This window comes from Leucoraja erinacea, chromosome 23 (genome assembly GCF_028641065.1).
Source record: "Leucoraja erinacea ecotype New England chromosome 23, Leri_hhj_1, whole genome shotgun sequence".
NCBI lineage: Eukaryota > Metazoa > Chordata > Chondrichthyes > Rajiformes > Rajidae > Leucoraja > Leucoraja erinaceus.
Window position 1 is genome coordinate 16,560,240 of NC_073399.1, and position 27,231 is coordinate 16,587,470.

Sequence of the window (27,231 nt, forward strand, 5' to 3'; positions counted from 1 at the left end):
AATGTGTGGAATTCATTGTCACAGAAGTCTGAAGAAGCCGTCATTGGGTAATTTTAAGGCGGAGATAGACAGGTTCTTGATTAGTATGGGTGTCAGGGGTTCAGGGGAGAAGGCAGTAGAATGGCGTTGAGAGGGAAGGATAGATCAGCCACGGTTGAATGGCAGAGTAGACTTAATGGGGCGAATGGCCTAATTCTGCTCCTATAACTTATGAACGTATGATGAGTGCTGTCCTTCAGCAGCCTAAGAGTTAAAAGGGGATGCATTCACTAATGAATTCCATTGGCTTTTTGTGGGCGTAGGTTTAGTGCGGAAGCAGTATGTGAGATCTCATTTACAAACATTGCTGGGCAGCTCAGAAAAAGGGAACTAAATCCCTGTAATTATCTAGACTATAATTCTGTTCATCACCACATTGCTGCAGTAAATGGATTTTTTGCAGAAAATAACTGAAAACAACATGAAGTCCCAGCTCCTTGTTTTCCTATCTCTCTTCTGTTTCTGGACTGCCTTCTCTGAGGTAATAAATATTGCTTTTAGACCTAACAGCATGTGAAGTCTTGGAATCTTTGCTTGCATGTCTGAGCACCTACTCCTTTTTGGATTTCTGATCTGCTTTGCTAATTGTTGTGCAACTTTTAAGTATAGTTGTATGTACAGTGTCTTCTGTTGAAATATAAGAAAATTACTTGCAATATCTCAAGCTGTGCGAATTGTAGTTGGTCCAGTTGTAGACAAATGTTTTTATATATAATTTTCTCATGGGTTTACCTGTATTGCACAGAACGCTCGCAGTGAATTTTGTTGGTATCTGTGATGCACGTTGCTCAGTATACACGCTGTTCATGTTAAATAATCGATGAGCAATAATGGATGCTGACTTTTATATGTTGCTGAGTTGATTTATGGTCAGCATCTGATAAATAGTGAAACTCTGTTTATGTATTCAATCCCAAACTCTAAGAGAGAATACGAGTGTCAACTTCTCTCTTTGTTTCAATCTGTTAAAAAAGGAGTTTTAATGTTAATAAAGTCTAATTCACTTCATAGTGTATTGAGCTTTTAGTAGCGATCAATCATGAGTGATGACACAAAACGGCAGGAAAGACTATTTTCGTCTTTTTATCTATACTTGCTCTGGAGGGAGAGCAGCAAAGGTTCACAGGTTGAGTCCTAGAATGGGGGGGTCAAATTGACTACTTTCTTATATTCGCATATGTACAGTATTGTGGATGAAATACTTATAGAAATACCATGCAGGTAAGGTAGCATTTGTGGAGAGAGAAACAGGGATAACGTCTCAGGTCGACCTTCTTTCATCAGAACCCAGAAATGTGAACAAATACAACACAATAAGAAAGGGAGGGAGGGAGGGAGGGAGGGAGGTGTATTGCTTTTATATACTGTACATCTTTGGATATCTCAAATCATTTTGCATTGTTATAATGTAAATTCATAATTGTAAAAGATGATGTTAATATCCTAACAGATGGAAATGAAACTTCTGAAAATATAGTTTACTAAAAATATAAACGTTTGTCAGCACTGGGACTGTTTCGAAGAATGAGAGGGGACCTCATTGAAACATACAGAATAGTGAAAGGCTTGGATAGAGTGGATGTGGAGAGGATGTTGCCACTCGTGGGAGAGTCTAGGACTAGAGATCATAGCCTCCGAATTAAAGGGCGTTCTTTAATGAAGGAGATGAGGGGAAACTTTAGTCAGAGGGTGGTGAATCTGTTGAATTCTTTGTCACAGAAGGCTGTGGAGGCCAATTCAGTGAATATTTTTAAGGCAGAGATGCATAGATGTTGATGTTGATTAGTACAGGTGTCAGAGGTTATGGGGCGAAGGCAGGAGAATGCGATTAGGAGGGAGAGATAGATCAGCCATGATTAAATGGGTATTGATGGGCTGAATGGCCTAATTCTACTATCACTTCTGACTTATGACATAAGTATGAGTTTTATTGATTTTGCCCAAGGGTGAAGAAAGGAAGAAATAGACAACAATTGTTTATATGTTGGTTTCAAGTTTAGTTTAATAATCTATATTTTAAACTATAAAAGAGTAGGCAATCTGTATATTCCCTTAAACAATCTGGTCGAGAAACGGAATAATTGACCAATATTGTGTGCAAATCGGAAAATGTTAATTTAAAAAATGAATTCAATATCAAGAACAAAAAGAAAAATGGAAAGAATGAACAGATTGTCACTTTTTAATAAAAATCTCCAGTACTAGTTTAATTCTGAAGGAATAGGATGCCACAGTTTTTAATGTTAATATTCAGTACCAGGGAGTTGTTTTGTCATATTTGTGACATTATATAAAAAAAAGAGTCCAGGCTTAATAAGCTTACTTTCTGAGGATTTTAATGAGGGCATATCAAAAAAAAAACATATTTCACATTCTTCAAGGGCTTGATTATACTGTTAGGGTATAATATTGATATCTAGTGTATGGATACTGTTATTATCTGGAGTATAATAAAGTGGCACGGTGGCGTAGCGGTAGAATTGCTGCTTTACAGCGCCAGAGACCTGGGTTCAATCCTGACTACGGGTGCAATCTGTATGGAGCTGATATGTTCTCCCTGTGACTCCGGGTGCTCTGGTTTCTCGCCCCCCCCCCCCCCCCCCCCCCCCCCCCCCCCCCCCCCCCCCTCCCAAAGAAGTACTGGTTTGTAGGTTAATTGGCTTCAGTAGAGTTATAAATTGTCCTGATGTGTAGGATAGGATTAGTGTATGGAGTGATCACTGGTTGGGGCGGACTCAGTGGGCCGAAGGGCCTGTTTCCATGCTCTATCTCTAAAGTCTAAAGTAAAGTCTAATAAAGCTTTGAAACCAGGCTTTCTAATTTACCCGTTTATAGTTAATGGCAGTTCCCGGACATTTTACCACTATTTGGACTGCAATATCTGGCTCAGTACATTTATTGCACAACTAAATCCCAAGGGATCCAGCTTAAATAGGCAGTTTATTCTAAGGGTCATGAGAAGCAACCCGCTGGCCTCTGAGTATGATGCCAGGCTCTTTAGTGTTCAATATGAACTGTATACTGACATTATTCCAGTTATCGGATAATTCAGCATCTTTAAACATGAAATTCATAATTGACTATTATTTGATTATCTGAAATGTTTCGCTAGATGTTATTTTAGTGCAAAAAAAACATCATTGCTCTTGGACTTTACACAAAACAACTAAGAATTTCGCAGGGAAGAACACAGCGGGTTTTTTTTAAACGTTTTAACAATGTTATCATTTGGCTTGCAGCTTTTTGGCCCCTTCCCACAACACATAGTTTTGGAAGAAATGTTGAGTAGAAAGAAAAACATTAGATCAAATCTTACAATGCTGAGCACATGGAGGCTCTAACTGCTGTTATACAAACAATAAGGGGAAGCAGAGGATCTTTTACCAATTGGCAAGCTGCCACGGCTTGCTGGTGGCCTGCCCTTGGAGTTGGCACAGGCATCTGCTGGGACTCTGGTTCCCAGTTGTCAGGAGAGACCTGGAACAGTTGTGGACCTCACTGAGTGTGTGTGTGGCTATCTCCATCTCCTGCGTTGCCTTGGTAACCGGTGAAGCCTTCTCCTGCTGTTCAGTCGCCATTACAGCAATCCTTCAAAAACACTCAGCCACTCTCAAAAATAAATGATTAAAGAGCAAGTTTATTATATTAAGCATATATTATATTATTATTATACAAATAATCATAAGATGTCCCATCTAAGCTAGTCACATTTACCTGCATTTAACCCCTTATAACTCTACACCTTTCTTATCCATTATTATTATAATAAGATTATTATTAAGTTACTCCAGTATTTTGTGTCTATCTTTGGTATACACAAGCATCTGCAGTTCCCATGTATTTCATAGGCGTGGGTCCATGTTATGCCTGTATTTCTATGTTCTTTATTTTAGTTTTAGTCAAGAACTCTCCCTCAACTATATTTCCCGCTACATTAATGGAGTTAATGTTGCTTTTTTTTTTGCACTTGCACAGAAAATGCTTTTACTGTTTTTGTCAAATGTCACCTTGTTCTCACTTTCAGGTGTCAAGGTGGCAAACAAAAATAATTCTTCATGCTCTATATCTGGAATTTCCTTTCTCTATCCTGATCTCTCTGTCTCTGTTTCAGGGGAGAGACACACAATCAATATCCATTACCAGCCCACAGACTCCTACAACTATCTTGACTACACCTCCTCCCACCATGCTTCCGGTAAGGACTCTGTTCCATTTCTCCATCTCTGATGATAAGACTTTTCCCACCAGTGTTTTTTTTATCCTTAACCATGGTGTCCTCTCTGCTATAGATGACAAGACTCTCTGAACAGTGACTCTTTTTATTTCTCTCACATCTCCTCTCCTTCCAGCTAGAACAAGATTCTGGGTTCCTTTATCACCATCTCCCAGCCTCCACATTCAATAGATCATTCGCAGTTATTTCCACTACTTTCAACAACATGGAACCTGAAGATGCATCTTTCCTTTCCTTCCACTTTAAGATCATAAGGAATAGGAGTAGAATTATGTCATTCACACCATCACGTCTACTCCACCATTCAATCATGGCTAGTCTATCTCTCCCTCCTAACCCCATTCTCCTGCTTTCTCCCCATAACCTCTGACACCTGTACTAATCAACAATCTATCTATCTCTGTCTTAAAAATATCTACTGACTTGACCTCCACAGCCTTCTGTGGCAAAGAATTCCACAGATTCACCATCCTCTGACTAAGGAAATTTCTCCTCATCTTCCTAAAAGAACACCCTTTAATTCTGAGGCTACGACCTCTAGTTCTAGACTCTCCCATTCGTGGAAACATCCTCTCCACATCCACTCTATCCAAGCCTTTCACTATTCGGTATATTTCAATGAGGTTCACCCTCAGGGGACCATTTTGAGGGGATAATTCCTTTTGTGATTCCCTTTTTCAGATTCAGATTCAGATTTCGATCATTAATCTCCACCAAACATTCCCCTTCTGACAATTGCCCTTGCAATTGCCAAAGAAACAACACCAACGCTTTTATCTCTTCCTTTCCTGTTGTCCAGGGACCCAAGCAATCCTTCAATCTGAAACAGCGATTCACTTCCAATCCATGCATTGCACTTCGTACTCACAATGGGGCTTATTCTACATGTTGAAACCTAATGTAGATTAGATGACACATGTGCCCTTGGAGCTTGCATGTTTCTGTTACTTTAATGCTCCATTTCATTCTCATTCTGACCTCCTACACTCTGCCAACAAAGTCAAACCTAAGCTCAAAGAACAACACCTCACCTGGGCATGTTGCAACTCATGGGACTTTGAACAATTCAGCAACTTAATTCAGCAATAAATAACTTTTCCTGTCCGAGTAAGAATTGTTAATGTAAGGTCAATCAGGTTTTCTCCCTCCACAGGTGCCAACTGATCTGCTAGATATATTTTCAGCATTATCTTTTGTTTCAGATTTCCAGCAATTGGCTTATTCAACTTCCCACACATTCTTTATTCATTTTTTAACCGTCCCAATTCACCCATGAACTGGAATGCTCAGAAAATCCTGGACAATCTTGGTCTTCTTATCATTGTCACTTCTTTGTTCATTTGACACTCTCCCTTTCTCCAACCTCGACTAAAAACGTCATCTGTCCATGTTCTCCAGAGATGCTGCCTGATCCACTGAGTTCGACTTTCAACTTTAGACTTGAGAGATACGGTGCAGAAACAGGCCCTTCAGCCCACCGAGTCCACACCAATCAGCGATCCCCATACACTAGCACTATCCTACACACTAGGGACAATGAACAATTTTACTGATGCCAATTAACTTACAAACCTCCACATCTTTGGAGTGTGGGAGGAAACCGGAGCACTTGGAGAAAATCCACACGGTCACAGGGAGAATGTACAAATTCTCTACAGACAGCACTCATAGATAGAAACCAAACTGGGTCTCTGGCATTGTAAAAGCCCTGTCCCACGGTACAAGTTCATACCAAGAGCTCTCACGAGTTTGCCCTGATTCAAACTCGGAGATTTACGGTAATGGCCACTCGTCGGTACTGGGGGCGCACGTGGACATTTTTCAACATGTTGAAAAATCTTCACGAGTCTTCCCGTGCTTACCTGCCGCTAGCGAGTCTTCCCCAGTACCTGCCGTTAACGTTACGAGCCGCTAAGAGACGTCCCCGAGCTCCGACGTACCCGCTACGTTCATTCTCCGTGCTTACCACGAGTTTGATTTTTTTTTTAACTCGGGAGAGTTCTTGGAATGAACTTGTACCGTGGGACAGGGCTGTAACTCCAGCACTTTGTGTCTTTATTTTTGCCAAAAACATTAACTGTGTTTTCTCTCCATGGATTCTGCCTTCCTTGTTGTGTATTCCCTGCACAATTTACCTTTATTGAAAACATCTGGAAATGTTTGGTTTTCAAATAGAAACCTAGCATGCACTTTCCTCCACTTCCCCTCTTCTCCAGCTGCTTCTTCCTATTGAAATCAATGGATTGGTTGAGTCCACACCAGGTGAACTGAGACAGACTCAGTTGGTAGGTTTCCAGGCCTAAATGCCAAGAGATCGAAGGTAGTCAACACTTCTCCTCTTGGACTCTGTGAGGTGTCTTGCTCGGAGCTCCCAGTCAATGCAGAAAGCTTCAGTTGTGTTCGTGAGCCATGAACTTTTGCCCAGTGAAGTGAATCCTGAGCAGAGCTGCTGGCTTTTGAACAGAAGATTGAGGCCAATGTCTGATTACTTGCCTTTTGGAATCTCTCTGTTTATTCAAGTTGTGTAGTGTCTGGAAAAACCAAGTGCGGTGTAAAGGAAATGCTACAACCAGAATATAAATTCTCTCTTACTTGTGTCAACATGAGTGTGCTAACTTTGGGAATCTTTAAGAGTCCATTTGAACCATATTAACCTGAGGTATCTTAGACCATAGAACAGTACAGCACAGGAACAGGCCTTCAGCCCACATTGTTTATGCCGAACACGATGTCGTTAAACTGATCTCATCTGTCTGTACATGATCCATGTCCCTCTATTCCCTGCACTTCCATGTGCCTGTCCAAAGTCTCTTAAATCTGCCTCTACCGCCACCCTTGGCAGTGCGTTCCAGGCCCCCACCAATCTCTGTGTAAAAAAAACTCGCCCTGCATGTCTCGATTAAACTTGCCCCCTTCAGACCTTATTGCTTGCCCTCTAAAGTAGGACATTTCCACCCTTCCACATTTCCATCACCTTAAAGATGATGATAACTATCCCATTCAGTTGAAGTTTAATTTAGTTTAGTTTATTACTGTCACGTGTACCGGGTAAGAGCGAAGATCTTTGTTGCTGCATGTTATCCAGTTAGCGTAAAGACTATACATGATTACAATCAAGCCATCATAGTGTGTACAGAGACAGGATAAGGGAATAACATTTATTGCAAGTCTGATAAAAGATATTCGGAGAAGATATTCTGAAGAAGGGTCTCGACCCGAAACATCACCTATTCCTTCGTTCCATAGATGCTGCCTCACCCGCTGAGTTTCTCCAGCATTTTTGTCTACCAAAGATATTCAGAGGGTCTCCAATGAGGTAATGGTTGGTCAGGATCGCTCACTAGTTATTGATAGGATGGTTCAGTTGCCTAATAAACCACCGGGAGGAAACTGTCACTGAATCTGGAGGTTTGCACTTTCACACTATAATACTGAACGGTTTTTGCTGACAAAATGGTAAAGATTTGTGTTCCAACCCAGGCAAGCCATGTTAACTTCTCTGGATAGTGGTATGTATAAAGTATATTCTAAATAATAGCAATGGCCATAGTAGGTGCCATAGGACAAAGATCTTTTAAACATTTACAGGACATGGTCATGTAAAATTATGCCACAGAAGAATATTATTAAACAGATGGAATTGTTCCATGATTAATTATGAAATTGCTCAATAAATGCTGTTTCAAACTTCTTCACTATCCCTTAAACCAGGTGTCATAATCTTGGTTTTGGTTTAATTTATTGTCACGTGTACTGAGGTACAATGTAAAGCTTTTCTGTCGCATGCTATCCAGTCAGCGAAAATACTAATCTATGCTATACTATACTATAATACTATTGATAATACTATATATATGATAATACTATACATGATTACAATCAAGCCTTCCACAATGTACAGGATAAAGGGAATAACAATTAGTGCAAGATAAAGTCCCGTAAAGCCCAATTAATGATAGTCTGAGGGTCGCCAATGATGTAGATGGGTCAGGACCGCTCTCTAGTTGGTGAGAGGACAATTCAGTTGCCTAATAACAGCTGTGAAGAAACTATCCTTGAATCTGGAGGTATGCGTTTTCACACCTGTACCTCTTGCCTGATGAGAGAGGCGAGAAGAGGGTGAGACTGGGGTGTGACTCTTCCTTGTTTATGCTGGTGGCCTTGCCAAAGCAGCATGAAGTGTAGATGGAATCAATGGAAGGGAGGTTGGTTCGTGTGATGGTTTGGGCTGCGTCCGCAAATCTCTGCAATTTTTTGCGGTCTTGGGTGGAGCTACTCCCTAACCATGCTGAGCTATGCAAAGGCTGACTGTAGTTTAGTTTACTTTAGAGATACAGTGCAGGAACAGGCCCTTCAGCCCAAAGTGTTCGCGTCGACCAGCGATCACCCCGTACACCAGCACTATCCTACACACGAGGGACAATTTACAATTTATTACCGAAGCCAATTAACCTACAAACCTGTACGTCTTTGGAGCCTGGGAGGAAACTGGAGCACTGGGGAAAACCCACGTGGTCATGGGGGGAACGTACAAACCCCGTATAGACAGCACCTGTAGTCATGATTGAACCCAGGTCTTTGGCGCTGTAAGGCAGCAACTCTACCTTTTGTGCCACTGTGCTGCCTTCAACACGCTATGCCCACAATGTAGCTTTCCTATTTCTTTCAACCCTCTCTTTGTACTTGTGTTGCGTTGTCCAGCCTCAGTCTGTTCCATTGAAACTGTTACTTTGCTGACCCTGAATCCAGAAACATTCACTTAGAAATGCCCAATATACAATCCCTTCAAGCTGCCTCATTATTATGCCCCCATCACAGAAGCCATTCACCTCGTACTTTGTCAAGAAATGATTGGGAGCATTGGATATATACAAAGACAATAAGACTGGGAGAAGGAAATTGCCTATCATTGTTCCGACTAACGTACTTGCTAATGATATTTAAATGATCAATGCAATTAGATTTTTTACCAAAAATTGTAAGGTTTTCCTTACTAATATTAAATGTAGAAGTAGTGTTAAGATAGATTGAACATGACGCATATGGTCTGTGAAAAGACAGGACTCAGTGCTCCTTGTCCTGTGCATTATTACATTCCCACATTGTTGCCGTTGGTTTGATGTCTTTATTTATTCAAGATTCCCAATGCCTTCTTTTTGTCTTTTCTATTCATGCGAAGGATGTAGATCACTTCGGACCAAAAAAAATAGTATCTCAGTCAGAAACTCCAGGCACCACAGTGCCTGTGCTATCAGTTCGACTACCTTACTATCAATGTCCTTGGATCCCTTAACATGCTCATCAGATGACAGAAGATGAGGAGGAATTTATTTAGCCAGAGGGTGGTGTATCTATGGAATTCATTGCCATAGATTGCAATGGAGGCCAAGCCATTACATATTTTTAAAGTGGACGTTTATAGGTTCTTGATTACAAAGGGCTAAAACTCAAAGGTTATGGTGTGAAGGCAGGAGAATGGGGTTGAGAGGGAAAAATAGATCAGCCATGATCGTATGGCGGAGCAGACCCGATAGGGCGAATGGCCTTATTCTGCTCCTATGTCTTATGGTGTAGTTTGGTTTAGTTTAGTTTATTGTCACGTGTACCGAGGTACAGAGAAAAGATTTTGTTGCGTGCTAACTGGTCAGCGGAAAGGCAAAACATGATTACGATCAAGCCATCCACGGTGTACAGGCACATGATTAAGGGAATAACATGAATAATATTTAGATATTAGATAAAGTCCAGTAAAGTCCATTCAAACATAGTCGGAGGGTCTCCATTGAGGTAGACAGTAAACTCAAGACTGCTCTCTAATTGTTGGTAGAATGGTTCAGTTGCCTGATGTTATGATCTTATGAACTCAGTATTGCACCAATCTGCAGTATGACACCAACTAGCTTGTGTTGTGATCACTGCACTCCTTATTTCTGCAGACATTCTGCTTGACATTTGTATTCAGTAATAATACCGCGTAGGTTCACGAGGTTAATTCCTGGGATGGCGGGACTGTCATATGTGGATAGAATGGAGCGGCTGGGTTTGTATACTCTGGAATTTAGAAGGATGAGAGGCGATCTTATTGAAACATAAGATTATTAAGGGATTGGACACTCTAGAGGCAGGAAACATGTTCCCGATGTTGGGGGAGTCCAGAACTAGGGGCCACAGTTTAAGAATAAGGGGTAGGCCATTTCAAACCGAGATGAGGAAAAAACGTTTTCACCCAGATGGTGGGAATCTGTGGAATTCGTTGCCTCAGAAGACAGCGGAGGCCAATTCTCTGGATGCTTTCAAGATAGAGTAAGATAGAGCTCTTAAAGATAGCGGATATGGTGGTGAGAAGGCAGGAACGGGGTACTGAACATGGATGATCAGCCATCGGATCACAGACAATGGCGTTGCTGGCTCGAAGGGCCGAATGGCCAACTCCTGCACCTATTGTCTATTGTCTATTATCTAATACTTTCTTGCAGGCCTCCTTGGGGTGGAAGATTGCATTCTTCACGTGGTCCACCCTGTTTTGACGAATGCAATCAACCCGGTGTGCACAATCAAATAAGATCAAATAGAACAAGTTGTCCTACAACTTTAGGCTGTGCACGCCATACACAAGAAGAAGAAGAAGCAGGCCTCCTTAATGCAATCTCAATCTTTTAGTCTTGGATCACCTGGGGTTAGGCTTTTAACTGGGTGTTTTGGTGAAACCCATCAATTAGAGGTACACTGGGAGGCAATCTGGTGAAGCATCATATGCAACATTGATGCTCTTTGAACCTTTGTCAGTATGAAACCTGATGACATCTCTCCCTGCAATGACATATTACCGTGTACATTGTATCTGTTGGTATGTTCGGTGCAGAATGCATCATGTATTCAGTCGCACATGCAGTTTAGAGTCACTGCAGCAAGAACGGAAGTGGTTAATGGCTCCCACATTATATTCTGAAGCCCACTGCTTATCACTAGAAGCAATCGTTCTTAGCTCTCCGAAATGAAACCTTTATTTCTTCTGTTGCAACTGAAGTTTTGTTTGCAAGCTTTGTTGGGACCTGTCAATGAAGCCGATGGCTTGCATCTTCACTCTAAAACAGGATTTCCTTCCACTGAGCAGGAAGGAACTGCAGATGCTGGTTTAAACCGAAGATCTGGAGTAACAAAAACCTGGAGTAATTCAGCAGATGACACAAACAGCTGGAGTGAAACGTTTAGTCCAAAACACGAGTCTCATTTTAAAGATTCTGTTCATCAATGCAGATACTGTTCTTCTGGCAGTTTAATTGAAAAGTGGCAACTGCGTGACCCATATGTAGTTTTAAACCATTCATTAGACATTAGACCCAAACCTAAGTTATAGGTTTGTGCCAGTTAAAGAAGTTAACCACAACCTTTTCAGTTTATTATTTTTACAGAAAGGCATCATGGAGCTAGTGTAAGGAAATGGTCGCTCTGAATTGAGAACATGGTGAAACATTTTAATCGTTATTATTCATAGCCCCTTGATAAATTTGTTCTTAAGATGGATGCGGCCTGTGGGGTGGGGGGGATTCCCTGAGCTAAAGGATTTCTTTGAAAGGGAAACTGACGTTTTCTGAACAGCTCAGCTTGTGTAAATTGTTAAACAACCGTTTACATAAACAGATTGAAAGCAGGGTCTTTATTCTCTGCAGTGCTTGGGGTTAGACCTGACTAGGTCTAACATTCAAACATTACAGTAAATTGATTATCGGAGAAATGTAAGGCAACCACAATATCTCTCATTACATTGGCTGGCAGCAGATAATGCACAGTAAGACTCATTCATACATACTCCTGGGTTTCAGTACAAGTAAAACGATATCTTGAAGTAAAAAACCTGCACAGCCTTATCATCCATTTTTCATTAATTGATGGTTGGTACATTTGTTCGATTGATCCATGTATACAAGCTAGATATTAATAGCCTGTGCTTTTTGCATGTGCTCATCGTAATTTTTCAAAAGGAAGTGAGCCTGAGAAACTAATAAGACCAGTGTCTTAATAGTTGTGCTAGGATTTCGACAGCCACGGATCTGGGGTGAAACTGCACTGGTACTGGTTGATGGATGCCACTATGGTCAAGAGTTTTCTGGTGTGCTTGGATGCATGCACCCCTGATAAAGACTAAAACGTGTTTGAGCTTAGTTTATTGTCACGTGTACCGAGGTACAGGGAAAAGCTTTTGGTGCGTGCTAACCAAGCGGAAAGACATTACATGATTACATTGATCCATTCACAGTGTACAGATACATGATAAAGGTTGAGGCCAGTTCATTGGCTATATTTAAGAGGGAGTTAGATGTGGCCCTTGTGGCTAAAGGGATCAGGGGGTATGGAGAGAAGGCAGGTACAGGATGCTGAGTTGGATGATCAGCCATGATCATATTGAGTGGCGATGCAGGCTCGAAGGGCCGAATGGCCAACTCCTGCACCTATTTTCTATGTTTCTATGTTTCTAAAGGGAATAATGTGAATAATGTTTAGTGCAAGATAAAGGCCGATCAACGATAGTCTGACGATCTCCAATGAGGTAGATCGTAGCTAAGGCCTCTCTCTAGTTGTTGATCAGATGGTTCATTTTCCTGATTACAGATGGGAAGCAACTGTCCCTGAATGCGGAAGTGTGCGTTTTTTCCACACTTCTGTATATCTTGCCTGATGGGAGAGGGGAGTGACTCAGCCTTGATTATGCTGGTGGCCTTGCCGAAGCAGCGTGAGGTGTTAATGGAGTCAATGGAAGGGAGGTTGGTTAGTATGATGGTCTGGGCTGTGTCCCCAATGCTCTGAAATGTCTTGCAGTCTTGGATGGAGCTGTTCACAAACCTTGCTGTGATGGATGCACCCCGATAAAATGCTTTCTACGGCGCATCTGTAGAGGTTGGTGAGAGATGTTGGGGACATGCCATTACCCCTCAGCCTCCTAAGGATGTCGAGGTGTTGGTGTACTTTCTTGACCATTGGTTCAATAAGGGTGGTCCAAGACAGGTTGCTGGTGATATTTACTCCTACGAATTTGAAGCTTTCAACCATTTCTACTTCAGCACCATCAATGCAAACTGGAATATGTTTACTGTTTCGCTGCCTGAAGTCGATCGCTATCTCAAGATTCAAGATTCAAGATTCAAGATTCAAGATTCAAGATTCAAGATTCAAGATTCAATTTATTTGTCATTTGGACCCCTTGAGGTCCAAACGGAATGCCGTTTCTGCAGCCATACATTACAAACAAATAGACCCAAGAAACAACATAATTTACATAAACATCCATCACATCGCTGTGATGGAAGGCAAAAAAAACTTATCTCTCCACTGCACTCTCCCCCCCCCGATGTCAAAGTCAAAGCCCCCGGCTGGCGATGGCGATTGTCCCGCGGCCATTAAAACCATGCTGGGTGGTGCAAGGCCGCACACCGGGTCTTGATGTTAGAGCCCCCGGCGTGCGCTCGCAGAGTCCTGCAGCCATTCCAAGCCGCGGGGGGCGGTGATGTCAGGCCCCGCTTCAGGAGCTCTTCGACCCCGCAACTCGGGCGGGAGAAGTTGCCGTTGCGAGAGCCCTGAAAAGCGGTCTCCCTCCAGACACCCGCGGGCTCCCGGTGCCGCCGTCCGCCAGACCCGCAGTTGCAGCCTCCGAATCTCCGGAGATCGGGCCGCAGCAGCAGCAGCGCTCCACCACCGCTCCACCCGCTCTGGACTTGGTCAGTTCCGCGACGGTGAGGTGAGTCGTTGGCACCAGAGTCCCCGGTCTTCTCCTGTTGGAGGCCGCTCCTCGTTGCAGCCCCAACGACAACGGAGAACCGACAAAGAAAAGGTCGGGTCTCCCGTGCAGGAAGAGATTTAAAAGTTACCCCCCCCCCTCCCACCCCACCCCCCCCCCCCCCCCCACACACACACCCCAACAAAAAAAATAACAAAAACTACATAGAAACATAGACAAAAAATAATAAAAACGCAGACGGGCTGCAGAGGCCGCTGCTGGCGAGAGTCGCGCCGCCCACCGGAATTTGTCTTGCTGACATTGAGAGAAAGATTGTTGCCTTGACACCAGGTCATGACGTTCCATCAAGACTTGCTGGTTGTTGCACAGAAAAATGGATGGGAGTGTTGGGGATTAGTGGAACGGGTGTGTGTGTGTGGGGGGGGAGTTATAGAGGGTGTATGGGGTGGAAGAAGTTGCTGCCAGTTCTTTGAACTACAGCCCCTCTTCCCAAAAGCAGCAGTCATAGAGTCATACAGCACGGAAACAGGCCCAACTTGTCCATGCTGACCAAGTTGCCCATCTATACTAGTCCCTCCTGTCCACATTTGGCTCATAAAGAGTCTACACCATGTACCTGTCCAAATGTCATTTGAATGCTTCAACTACCTCCTCTGGCAACTCGTTCCATACATCCACCATCCTCTGTATGAAAGTAGCTCATGTTCCCAGTAGATTATAATCACAATTACGCTGGAATGCGGCACCTTCTGCAAGAAGATAATACTCGTGTCTCCTCTGATTTGATTGAATAGCACGCAGAACAAGTGGTGCACAGTGTTCAACTGAGAAGGGAGTTGAAGCAGGTACCATCACAACATTTAAAAGACATTTGGACAGGTACAAAGGTTTAGAGGGATAGGGGTCAAACATGGACAGGTGGGACTAGTCTAGATGTGCATCTTGGTTGGCGTGGTCAAGCAGGGTCTGTTTCCGTGCTGTATGACTGTGATTCCACTGCTTTTGGGAACAGGAGCAGTAGTTTAAAGAACTGGCAGCAACTTCACTGTATCTGTACTCGTGACAACAAACTAAACTTCAAATGTTTTTAAGAATCTCTTCTGTACTCTAATCTTTTGGTGATTCTATCCGGGGTCTGCACAACAAGACCTCTCGATTTTTAAAGCAGGGTGCTTCTACCGGATAGCAAAGATGCTACCCTCACAAATGAACCCATGGATCAAGGCTTGGAATGAAAGCATCCATGCATTGACAGAGTTGCCAACCACAAAATTAATGTAAGAACAGATGTGAATTTTTAGGGCCATTGTTCCAAATGGAATTCTGGACCATTCCCGTCCCATGCGGTGGCTGATGGAAAAAGACCACAGGCAGGTCATTGAGGTTTCAGAATATTATTCCCATGGAGTTGCAACAATTTTCCAAAGATGGAATGCATCACTTACTTTAGTTTACGTCACAGTGGCCCCCATGGAAACAATGGCTATATGGCATTCTAAATCATGTAGCAATATCTAAGCAATCATTAGTTTCCCAGTGAAATGACTTAAGGTCACGATAAAATTAAAATTGCAGTCAGCAATTCTATTTTCTTTTACACAACCATTTATTTGACTTGCAGAAGAAAGGAGGATATCATTCAAGGTAACAATTAGACCATTTTCTAAACGGGGTGAGGATTCATATCAGGAGTGCTAGTGCAGGATTCCCAAAAGGTTAATTTGCAGAAGGTAGACACAAATAGGATTGGAGTAACTCAGCGGGACAGGCAACATCTCTGGAGAAAAGGAATGGGTGACGTTTAATTTGCAGGTTGAGTCATTAGTAAGGAAGGCAAATGCAATGTTAGCGATCATTTCGATAGGATATCCCACCTGCCCTTCATCATTTTTTCCCCGTTAAGATGCTGATGGTATGAGTGTACAGCCCTCCTTCAGCACACATGTCATCCCTTTGCATTTCTTTCAGGTAGCCTATAACTTCCCACTAGTCTAAGCTCTGGTAGCTATGTGACAGCATGGTGGCGCAATGGTAGAATTGCTGCCTTACAGCGCCAGAGACCCGGGTTCGATCCTGACTACAGGTGCTGTCAGTATGGAGTCTGCACGTTCTCCCTGTAACCGCGTAGGTGTTCTCCGGGCACTTCGCTTTCCTCCCACACTCCAAAGACGTACTGGTTTGTAGGTTAATTAGCTTCGGTAAGTTGTAAAATTGTCCCTAATTGTAAGTTAGTGTACGGGGTGATCGCTGGTTGGCTCGGACTCGGTGGGCCGAAGGGCCTGTTTCTGCACTATATCTGAGCAGTCCTGAACTACTATCTATGTCATTGGAAACTCTCTGACTATTCTTGATCGGACGTTACTGGCTTTATCTCGCACTACACATTATTCAAGTTATCCCCTTTATCATATATCTGTACACTGTGGATGGCTTGATTTTAATCATGTATTGTCTTTCCGCTGACTCGTTAGCACGCAACAAAAGCTTTTCACTGTAGCTCGGTTCCAATGTGACAATAAACTAAACTCAACTCATCTCTAAAGTCTGAAAGTCTAAAGTTGAGCAATAAGTTCGGGATGAATCTGACAATCATGGCCACCAACTCAGATATTGGCTCTGGATTGCAGAGGAGGGATTGAGAGGTAGTATAATTGTGTGGTGAGTCTCTAGGCATAAGCAGCTTGCAACCAGGCAGGGAGAGAAGGGTCAGAGGGCGTGATTGGACACGGAATTTTCTGCTGAGATTTTTGACAAGAGTTTCTATAGCCAAAGCTTGCTGGGCGTGCAGGCAAATGGTTTGGAAGGAAAAGGACATGGCTAAAAATAATATTTGAGAAATCTAAACTGCAACCACATCATTCCCCAAAGACGTAAGAAATTCTGACCACATCTGACAATAGTAAATACCACACTTCTCTCCAACCATCTCTTTTTTTCTAATCAATCGCCAAGAGATGTGGAAGCCAATGAGAATTCCTGTAAATTGTGATGTTAGTGTAGGTGGCTTATTTTGCTACTTACAATAGTGATGTTAATGGGGATCATTGGAGTCCTGAAGAAGGGCCCTGACCCAAAATGCCAATTGTCCATTCCCACCACCGATGCTGCCTGAGCCGCTGAGTTCCTCCTGCACTTTGTGTTTTGCTCCAGGTTCCAGTATCTGCAGTTCCTTGCATCTTAATTGAAGTCCAGTTTGTAATCTGTGACATCAAACAAGTAGTTAAAAAACAGACTGCTTGAGGAACTTAGCGGGCCAGGCAGCATCTGTGGAAGGAAATACGTTTTGGACCCTTCTTCAGACTCCATTTCCCTGCACAGATGCTGCCTGACTAGCTGAATTCCTCCAGCAATCTGTTTTTTACTCGAGATTTTAGCATCTGCAGCCTCTTGTGTCGGCATCAAACTAAAGTCACACAACTGAAAAGATCTGTTTTCTCTGCGCACCTTCAGCCTGTGTGAGTGAGGGACAAACTATTGTCCAATTCAATTAACCAAAGGGTGCAATTTTTGCCCTTGACTGACACAGGATAATTGGAAGCAACTTGACACATGTAACACCAAAAGAACAGAAGTGTTTGAGTCCAATGTCATGTCCACAATTTTTTTTTACATTTGTTCATTAGATACCAAATAATGGATCATTAACAATCAAAAACAGTACCAGATATTTAATTATTTCCAAGAAAGAGGTTCACAAGTCAAGGTTAATTGGCTTGGGTAAAAATTGTAAATAGTCCCTCGTGTATAGGATAGTGCAAGTGTATGGTGATCACTGGTTGGCGCGGACCCGGTGGGCTACAGGGCATGTTTCCACGTTGAATCCCTAAACTAAACTAAACTAACAGTCCAAATGTCGTAACAAGCAACTGCAGATGCTGGTTTACCAAAGAAAATCACAAAATAGCTGAGAGACACAATATGGATAGGTGACGTTTCACAGTGACAATAAAACGTTGTCTATCCCTGTTATCCAGAGTTGCCTGACCCGCTGAGTTACTCCAGCACCTTGTGTCTTTTTTTTTTAACAAGGAAGGATCTTGGTGCTGCACACGTTCAGAACTGGGCAAATTCCTGAATGTGGTTGATTTCATTTCCTACAGACGATTGTAGTGAATCTCTTGATCATCAGAGACCCAGATAAACTTATAGATCCAAGATATTATAATGCTGTTAATCCCTGTCTTTATCTCGGTGGATCATCTAGTCATTGTCTTTCATTTATCACATGTTGGCAGCACAAAGGTTTTTGATTTACATTAAATTGTCGATGCTCCAATTTCTTGCTCACTGGTTAATTTTGTTTTGTGCCATTTGTTACATGGGCCATCCTCGTTCTCCCTTTCTCTTTGCATCTCTCACTTTTGAGTTCTAAACACTAAACCACTGACACCCAATGCTTACTAAAAACAACATTGTCTCGTGCATGCTTAACATTTATTTGTCTTTGGATTTGTAACCATGTTATTTTCTCGAACAGGATATGCCAAAGGACATTGACAAAGAGGATGGTCTCCCGGATGATGTTCTGAAGATAATTGGACAAGCAGACATCCAGAGTATTGGTGACCTGGAATATCTCCTGGGTGTCGAAGCCAAAGGTCAGTGGGGCACAGAAACATTGCCAATATTACGGGAATGCTGCCAGGACTCGAGGGCCTGAGCTATGGGGATAGGTTGGGCAGGCTTGGACTTAATGCCTCGGAGCGCAGGAGGATGAGGGGTGATCTTACCGAGATGCATAAAATCATGAGGGAAATAGATAGGGAGAATGCACAGAGCCTTTTACCCTAGCTAGGTTAGATTGCTGGGCCAGTTTCCATGCTGCATAACTGCACGGCTCTATGGCTCCAATTTACAGAAATTACAGCATGGAAACAGGCCCTTCGGCCCCACTCATCCTGCACATTATGTGGTTGTGTGGTTGCATGGAAGCTTAGCTGACTGACTGATAGAGGTAAATCTTATTAACATCATGTCGTGGAGACTGATGCTTTTGCAACGTTTGCCGGCTTGGAGATAGTTGGGAAATCCGGTGCTGCAACTGGATTTATAGGTTTCCAGCAGCTGCTGTGGGTATCCTGTTTTGAAAGCAGTAAGGATCTCGGCTTTGATATCGATGAAGAGTAATCCGCTGCAACTAATACCTTAGTTCTGAGAAATGCATTTCAAAACTTTATGCAGCTAGTGTTGAGTGGTGTGTTGCGATGCCCAGAGTAGGGGAATCAAGAACCAGAGGACATAGGTTTAGGGGCGGGGGGAAAGATTTAATAGGAACCTGAAAGGTAACTTTTTTACACAGTGGGTGCATGGAATGAGCTGCCGGAGGAGGTAGTTGAGGCAGGTTTAAAGCAACATTTAAGAAGCATTTAGATAGGTATGTGGATATGTTTAGAGGGATGTGGGACAAATGCAGGCAAGTGGGACTAGTGTAGATGAGGCATGTTGGGTGGTGCGGGCAAGTTGGGACGAAGGGCCTGTTCTGCGCCGTACGACTCTATGACTCTAGTTAGCACATTTAACAATGAAGGGTTATATTTCAAGAGTGGCTTTTCTGTTCCTCATTTCTTTCTGCGTTATTTGATACTGGCTGCTGCTGCTGATTCCTTACTGCATTGTTGTCCATTTGACATCTGCAGACTTTGAAGCTGCAGGTTATTTTTAATGATGCTTTTAGTAGGTTAATGGGCCTGTCCCACTTGGGCGATTTTTCAGCGGACTGCCGGCGATTGTCAAGCTGCCAGCAGTCGCCTGAAAAACCGGCAACTGGAACGGCGACTGTCAGAGTGGAACACAAGCGCGCACACACACACACACACACACACACACACACACACACACACACACACACACACACACACACACACACACACACACCACACACACACACACACACACACACACACACACACACACACACACACACACACACACACACACACACACACACACACACACACACACACACACACACACACACTTCTTCACCAGCCCGTGTGAATTTTTTAGACAGCGCTGCCCCCACTTGCAAGGTGATACAGACACACACTGCGTTGAACAGGAAGGTTGGCGCTGTAATTAAGAGGGCTAAAGCACAGTGTATGGTAAGTTCTTTAAAAGAGGGGGGAGAAGGAATGGAGACAACTTTTCAGAAGCCAGAGATACACAGCTGTGAAGCTCGGCGGACCTTTAACGTTACCGGTCGGTTATCCTTGGTTCTGAAAATTACTGCTTACCTTTTTTTCCCAATGAGCCAATGAAATTCACCAGTCGGCACCGGCTCCAACCTACGAGAACCTCCGAGGACCTTCGAACTCCTGGCGACCCACCTACGGCACGAGAATTCTCGCTACTCTCCATGGCGGCTCCATTCGTGTTGAAAAATGTGCGCCGACCATAATGAGGCCGCGACTAGTTCCCAGAATGCGGGAACCCCTCGCGACCATGAAGGTGACTGCCCGGCAACTACATGTGGCGACTGCATAGTCTCCTGCAGTCGTCTAAAAAGTTGCCTAAGTGGGGCAAGCCCATAAGGGATTAGCCATTCAATCCAAATGGGGCTCACTTACAAAATGAACACCCTGGATTCATTCTATTGTTAAGGGCATCTTTAATCTGTGCACAAAATAAGTGTTTCACATACCATTTTGGACTGTAATCTGTACACTCAACATTATGTACATATATTGTCTGGTCTACTCGTGTTTTGCAAGCTGTTTAAACCTTGAGCACCGTTAATTGCAGGGATATCACTTTAGAATCATGAAGCGAAATTATATACTGTGTTTATTTTCACTAAAGCAAAGGAGGGATTGGAATTTTAATTGAAGCGCATTAAATGATTAAGCGCTTGAATGGGAGAATTTATTTCCTCATCTTGGGGAGTCCCAACAATTTAAAAGAGTCGGCGGGAAATGAGGAGATAGTTAAAAGATTTGGGGTTACACAGATAGATTTTGGGAAATATTTTGATAAATGTTTGGAAAAAAAATTATAATTTTGAAGGAGAAACCATTGCAATTTTCAGTGGAAATTGGATGAATAGTGTCTGTGTGGCGCCTATCACTTTTGTCATGCTCCCAGAAACGATAAAGGTGTATTTTTTTTATGCAAGCTCTCTGAAAAAAATAGTAAACAATAGTCACTTTTCAAAAAGATATTGTTTGGAAGCCACTCAGCAAGAAATCAAATTCATTGCAATCAGGCTAATTTATCAAATCCCCGACATGGCAAAAATGTAAGATGTCTTACTCTAGACATGATGTAAGCTCTTACATGCCTCTTGTTTGATTTTTTTTTCTGTTTTATAATTATAGGTTGCTTAGGAACTAAAGCTAATCATAAGTAGGTTATTATCCTTTGCCTCAGAGTCAACGCATTATTGACGGGGAATTCCCCTCAAACAAAGCAGTTGTACCTATTTGTTCTTGTTTGTGGGAAAAAATTACACAAGTGTGGTGGGAGTTTTTGACCTCAACACATAGGAATGTCTATTCCCTGTAAAAATCTGAACACACCTTACTTTCACAATTAAATGCAGACACTGATCACAAACCCAGACCGTGACATTTCTATGAGAGGCGGCTGAGGCAGGAAATTCAGTGTGATCACTGCTCTGAGGAGTTTTAATGGAACAGGCAGGTAAATAGTGGATGAGGGTGACCCACTGAACAGAGGCAAGGCCTCTAATTACTTGAGTAAGACTCGGTTGAATTTGTGTATAGTATGTCTGATCTGTTTGGACAGAATGCAAAACACAACTTTGTACCTCGATACACGTGATTCGATACACGTAAATCTCAATCTAAACCTAAACTTAAAGTGGGTTTAGGCCTTGTGATCTTGCAGCTTGGTAGCACAGAGTAACAGCATGTGTTCTGTCCCTATGAGCCACATAGGGGAGTTCCCCATGTGTTAGAGATATCAGAGAGAGAGAGTTAAAAATCAGCCCAATTTCCTTTTGAAAGGTGCAGTTATGCAATAAAAAGATGAATTACTGTACTAAACGAGCTAAAAAAAAATTACTGTAAGAAAAAGAGCATAGATTTGCAGACATGCCAAAATAGCCTAATAAACCTAGTTACTCTCAGCAAACAATGCTTGCCGTCTGAAGTGTGAAGCAGGGTCTCGATCTGAAATGTCACCCATTACATCAGGGATGCTGCCTGTCCTGCTGAGTTATTCCAGCATTTTATGTCTATCTTCAGTTTAAACCACCATCTGCAGTTCCTTCCTACAACAAAACAATGCTTCTATATGTTTGTCACATATAATTTACAGTATGGAAAGAAGCCATTCCTCCCATCAGGTCCATGTTGGCTCTGAGAGTGTTGTCATCAGTTCAACTCCCCTCCATAATCCCCCAATCCCATCACCAGCGCTCCCTCCCAATTCCCTTTGCTATCTCCCTACATTAGGGGTGATTTACCTCCCAACACATACTTACTACATGGGATGAAACTGGAGTTCCTAAGGGAAATCCATGCATTCTCAGGGAGAACTTGCAAACTCTACAAAGACAGCACCCGAGATTGGATTTGAACCCAGAACCGTGGAGCTGTCTGGCAGCAACTCTGGCTAAACCACCGTGCTGGCCTATCCTTGAATTACACCACCATTCCATGCCCCGTGCTTCATCTCAAAGCTATTCTCCATGAAAATAGTTATGACAAACATTTTGGCGTCAACCAGAAATGAAACGAAATGATGAATATTCACAGATAAAACATTTAACCATCAACACATTGACACACGCGTGCAAATTTAACACGCATGCACATATTCCTGCACCTTTCGCATGCAATACCTTGCTAGACTCCTTTATTTTGATAAACCTCTTGTTCTGTTGTTACTGTTACAGTATTGGTAAGTTAATTGGCCTCTGTGAAATTGCCCCTAGTGGTTGGGAAAGTGGGATTACATAGAACTGGTGTGAACTAGTGATCGATGGTCGGCATAGATTTGATGGGCCAAGGGCCTGTTTCCATGCTATTTTGAACTACATTAATAAAGCTGAAGGAGTTGACAGTAAATTGCAGATGTAAAGTCTTTGGATCACACATTAATGACATTTCAGCTCTTTGTTTTTATTTACTGATTAGTAATTTTTCTGATGAAGTCATCTTTATTTGAGTAAAAGTCACCTCAGCTCTCTAACCTAATAAGTTGCACACATCCCTTCCACACACAGTTATAATCACGGGCAGGCCAGTTCATTATTTCTCAGTTCACATTCCTTCAGAAGGCTGTAGCTGCCATGACACAATGTCACAATGGCACATACCCGGCATTCTTTGCAGTAACATTATACCTCACCCACAAATAATTTCACTGACCTCTTAAGACAATAACATATCAAGAATACGTCATGGTCCAATGCAAACATCTCTTCTGATGCATTCCACTTTCACCACACCAGAGTCCTACTAAGTTCCTAATAGCTGCTGAATCTGTTTATTTTAATACCTGTCAGAACAATGTACTGCTCATACCCAGACATTACACACTCACACATTTAGGGCACATTCTATGATGATATAATTTATATTTTACGTTCTAAGAGTTAAATTCAATTAATGCAGTTGTCCTTCAGAATGATAAATAGAGTTATGTAGTGCACTTTCTTTCAGAAATAGGCCTTCCAGTCCACTGAATCTTCATGGACTAACAAGCATTGCCTTTTTTTAATCTAATACTGATCCCATTTTAACCTCTCCACATTCCCATCAACTCCCCACAGATTTTACAATTCACCAGCTCACTTGGAGGTCAATTTACTGTGGCCAATTGACTTAGCAGCATGGATATTTGTGGAATGTGGGTGGAAACCAGAGCAATTGAAGGAAACATAATCCGTCCCAGGGAGAACATGCAAACTCCACACAGACAGCACTGGAGATCAGGCTGCACGTGTCCAAATGGAAACTACATGGGAAATCCTTGCTGCTTTCAACATTTGTCATCTGAACTGCATTTTCTAACATATTTTATGAATTAAAACATTTAATAAAAATTTTAAACTTACATTGACACGCAGATGAATGGGTTATAGTTGAAAGCCAATGGCAATTTTTAAGGTGGAGATTGACAGATTCTTGATTAGTACGGGTGTCAGGGGTTATGGGGAGAAGGCAGGAGAATGGGGGGAAAGATAGATCAGCCATGATTGAATGGCGGAGTAGACGATAGCTAAATGGCCTAATTCTGCTCTAAGAACTCCAGAAAATATGCTCCTTTTTTAATTTGTTTCCTTGGAGTTTTGGTATCAAAGTTGATGTTTGAAACACTTCATCATGGACACTGTTTACCGTGGCAATTGTCAGAATGAAAAGACCTTTAACCTGATAGTTTGATTTTGGATCCAAACCTTTCAGGCTCCAAACCCCAAACCTTACTATTCATTCAATCGTGAAGCCATGGATGATTTAATAGTAAAGCCATTTTTCGCCATTTGCAGAATCTTTAATCCATGAATAGAATAGAATAACCTTTAATAATCCTTTACAGGAAATTACAGTGCCACAACAGCTTCAAGACAGACATAACACCACACATTTCAACAGATATCTTCAATACATAATAAGTTAAAATTTTTGTGCATTATAAAACCTTATAGCAGCTGGTATACAAGACTTCCTATGTCTCTCCGTTTTGCACATTGGTGCAATCAGTCTCTGACTGAAGATGCTGCACTTGATCACCTTCAGGGCGTGGAGTGGGTGAGTGGGGTTGGTCATTATTGAGCCTAGTTTTTTCAGAGTTCTGGCCTCTGCCACCTGCTGGACCGTTAGTTGCTCTGCCCCAACCACTGAGCCGGCCTTCCTGATCAGCTTATCCAGTCTGTTTTTGTCCGCTATTCGGGCGCCTTCTCCCCAACAGGCCACAGCAAAAAACAGAGCACTGGCCACCACTGAATGGTAGACACTGCACAGTAGGGGTTGACAGATATTAAATGACTTTAGCCTCCTTAAAAAATACAGTCTACTTTGTCCCTTCCTGTACACCGCCTCCATATGACTCTTCCAGTCCAGCTCACTGTCAAGCTGCACACCAAGGTACCTGTGGTTGGCGACCACCTCCACCTCAGTGCCCCTGATGGTGATTGGTGTTGGTTGAATCCTCCTCCTCCCCCTCCTGAAATCCACAACTATCTCCTTCGTTTTTTTGGTGTTGAGATGGAGATTATTGTGTGCACTCCACTCCACAAAGTTGTTAATTGTGTCTCTATACTCCTCCTCATTGCCCCCTTTGATGAGGCCTACAACAGCTGTGTCATCTGAAAATTTCTGCAAAAAGCAGCTGTTGGTGTTATATTGACAATCCGCTGTGTAGATGGTAAACAGGAATGGAGCCAGCACAGTTCCTTGTGGAGCCCCTGTGCTGCTCATGATGGTGCTTGAGACATTGTTCTGTAGGCGCACATACTGTGGTCTGAGGAAAAGGTAATCCAAACACCACAGTACCATTAATGGATCCACCTTCATCTTCTCCATCTTCTCCCCTAGCAGTCGAGGCTGAATTGTGTTAAAAGCGCTAGAGAAGTCAAAGAATGTAATTCTTACAGATGCATCAGGGATGTCCAGATGTGTGTACGCCCTCTGCAGCATGTAAATAAGGGCATCATCGACACTGATGTTGGGCTGATATGCAAACTGTAAAGGATCCATTTGAGTTGACACACTAGTCCTGAGGTAGGAGAGGACAAGTCTCTCAAATGTCTTCATAATATGTGAAGTGAGCGCTACTGGTCTGTAGTCATTGTGGTGAGTGGGATAGGTCTTCTTTGGGACAGGTACCAGGCAAGATGTTTTCCACAGCCTTGGGACCTTCTGTAGACGCAAGCTCAGGTTGAACAGGTGTGTTAGGATACCACACAGCTCTGAGGAGCAAGTCTTCAGTAGCCTTGGGCTGATGTCATCGGGCCCCACTGCTTTCCCTGGCTTCAGTCTGTCCAGCATCATCTTGACCTGCGCAGTATGAAGAGTCATAGGTAGGGCTGGTGGTGTAGTAGTAGGTGGGAAGGGGGGACCCCGTGCAGATGACATCTCAGGAGTATTGGAGAGAGGGAGGGGAGATGGTGAGGAAGCATCAACGGTCAGCAGACCAGGTGGGGGAGGCTGGGATGGTGTGGGGCAGTCAAATCTGTTGAAAAATCTGTTCAGATCATCAGCCAGACTCTGTTCACCATCAGGCAGTGTACCGCCCTTCTGCTTCATACCCGTGATCTTTTTCATTCCAGCCCATACCTGCTTCACTCCATCTTGCTGCAGCTGTCGTTCCAGTTTGAGCCTATATGCTTCTTTCCCCTCCTTAATCCTCACCTTCAGTTCCCTTTGAATTTCTTTGATTTTATTCCTGTCACCCACCCTGAAAGCCTTTTTCTTCTCATTTAGTAAGGCCTTCAGGCTGCTGGTAATCCATGGTTTGTTATTGGGGTAGCAACGAATTACCCTGGATGGCATGATGTCATCATAACAGAAATTGATGTAATGGGTAATGCATTCTGTTAGGCCGTCAATGTCTTCCCCATACTCCTCACAGAACACATCCCAATCTGTTGTCTCAAAACAGCACCTTAGGGCTTCATCAGCCTCAGGATACCAGTCTCTTAATGTTCTGGTGGTGACAGGCAGCCTCTTGGCAGCTGGGGTGTAGGAGGGAGAGAGATGTAGCATGTTGTGGTCTGATCGACCAAGAGGGGGCAGTGCAGTACATTTGTATGCATTTTTCACATTTGCATACAAGAGATCCAGCGTTTTATCACCTCTAGTTGCACAGTCAATAAACTGTTTAAAAGTGGGCAAAATCTTAGAGAGGCAGACATGGTTGTAATCTCCAGACACAACAATGAACGCCTCAGGGTACTTTGACTGCAGTCCAGCGATAGTGGTGTGCAGCACGTCACACGCGACTTCCGCCTTGGCAGATGGAGGAATGTAAACAACAATGGCTACCACCACAGTGAACTCCCTGGGTAGGTAATATGGTCTTAAACTAACCGCTAAAAGTTCAATGTCCTTGTTACATATCTGTTCTTTGATAGTAGCATGATTAGGGTTACACCACTTGTTGTTGACGAGCAGTAAAAGCCCCCCACCTTTTTGCTTACCGCTAGCTCCGGGGTCCCTGTCTGCTCGTATCGTCCTGAAGCCGGTAAAACTGACCAGAGAATCGGGCGTATTTTCCGTCAACCACGTCTCTGTCAGGCTAACGATGCTGCTCTCCCGGT

At 43.0% G+C, this 27,231-nt stretch overlaps 1 protein-coding gene across 3 annotated transcripts in view; it reads left to right on the plus strand.

Annotated features, from left to right (window-relative positions):
* The first annotated feature begins 284 nt into the window (after positions 1-284).
* Positions 285-27,231, plus strand: part of LOC129708296 (platelet-derived growth factor subunit A-like) — a 55,754-nt gene continuing 28,807 nt past the window's right edge. For 2 of the 3 annotated variants that reach the window (XM_055653966.1, XM_055653968.1), the window contains exons 1-3: positions 285-520; positions 4,151-4,234; positions 18,484-18,604. In XM_055653966.1, the coding sequence (XP_055509941.1) occupies positions 428-520; positions 4,151-4,234; positions 18,484-18,604 (298 nt within the window). In that variant the 5' untranslated portion in view covers positions 285-427. The remainder of the gene's footprint in view (positions 521-4,150; positions 4,235-18,483; positions 18,605-27,231) is intronic. The other variant, XM_055653967.1, reaches the window with a different exon arrangement.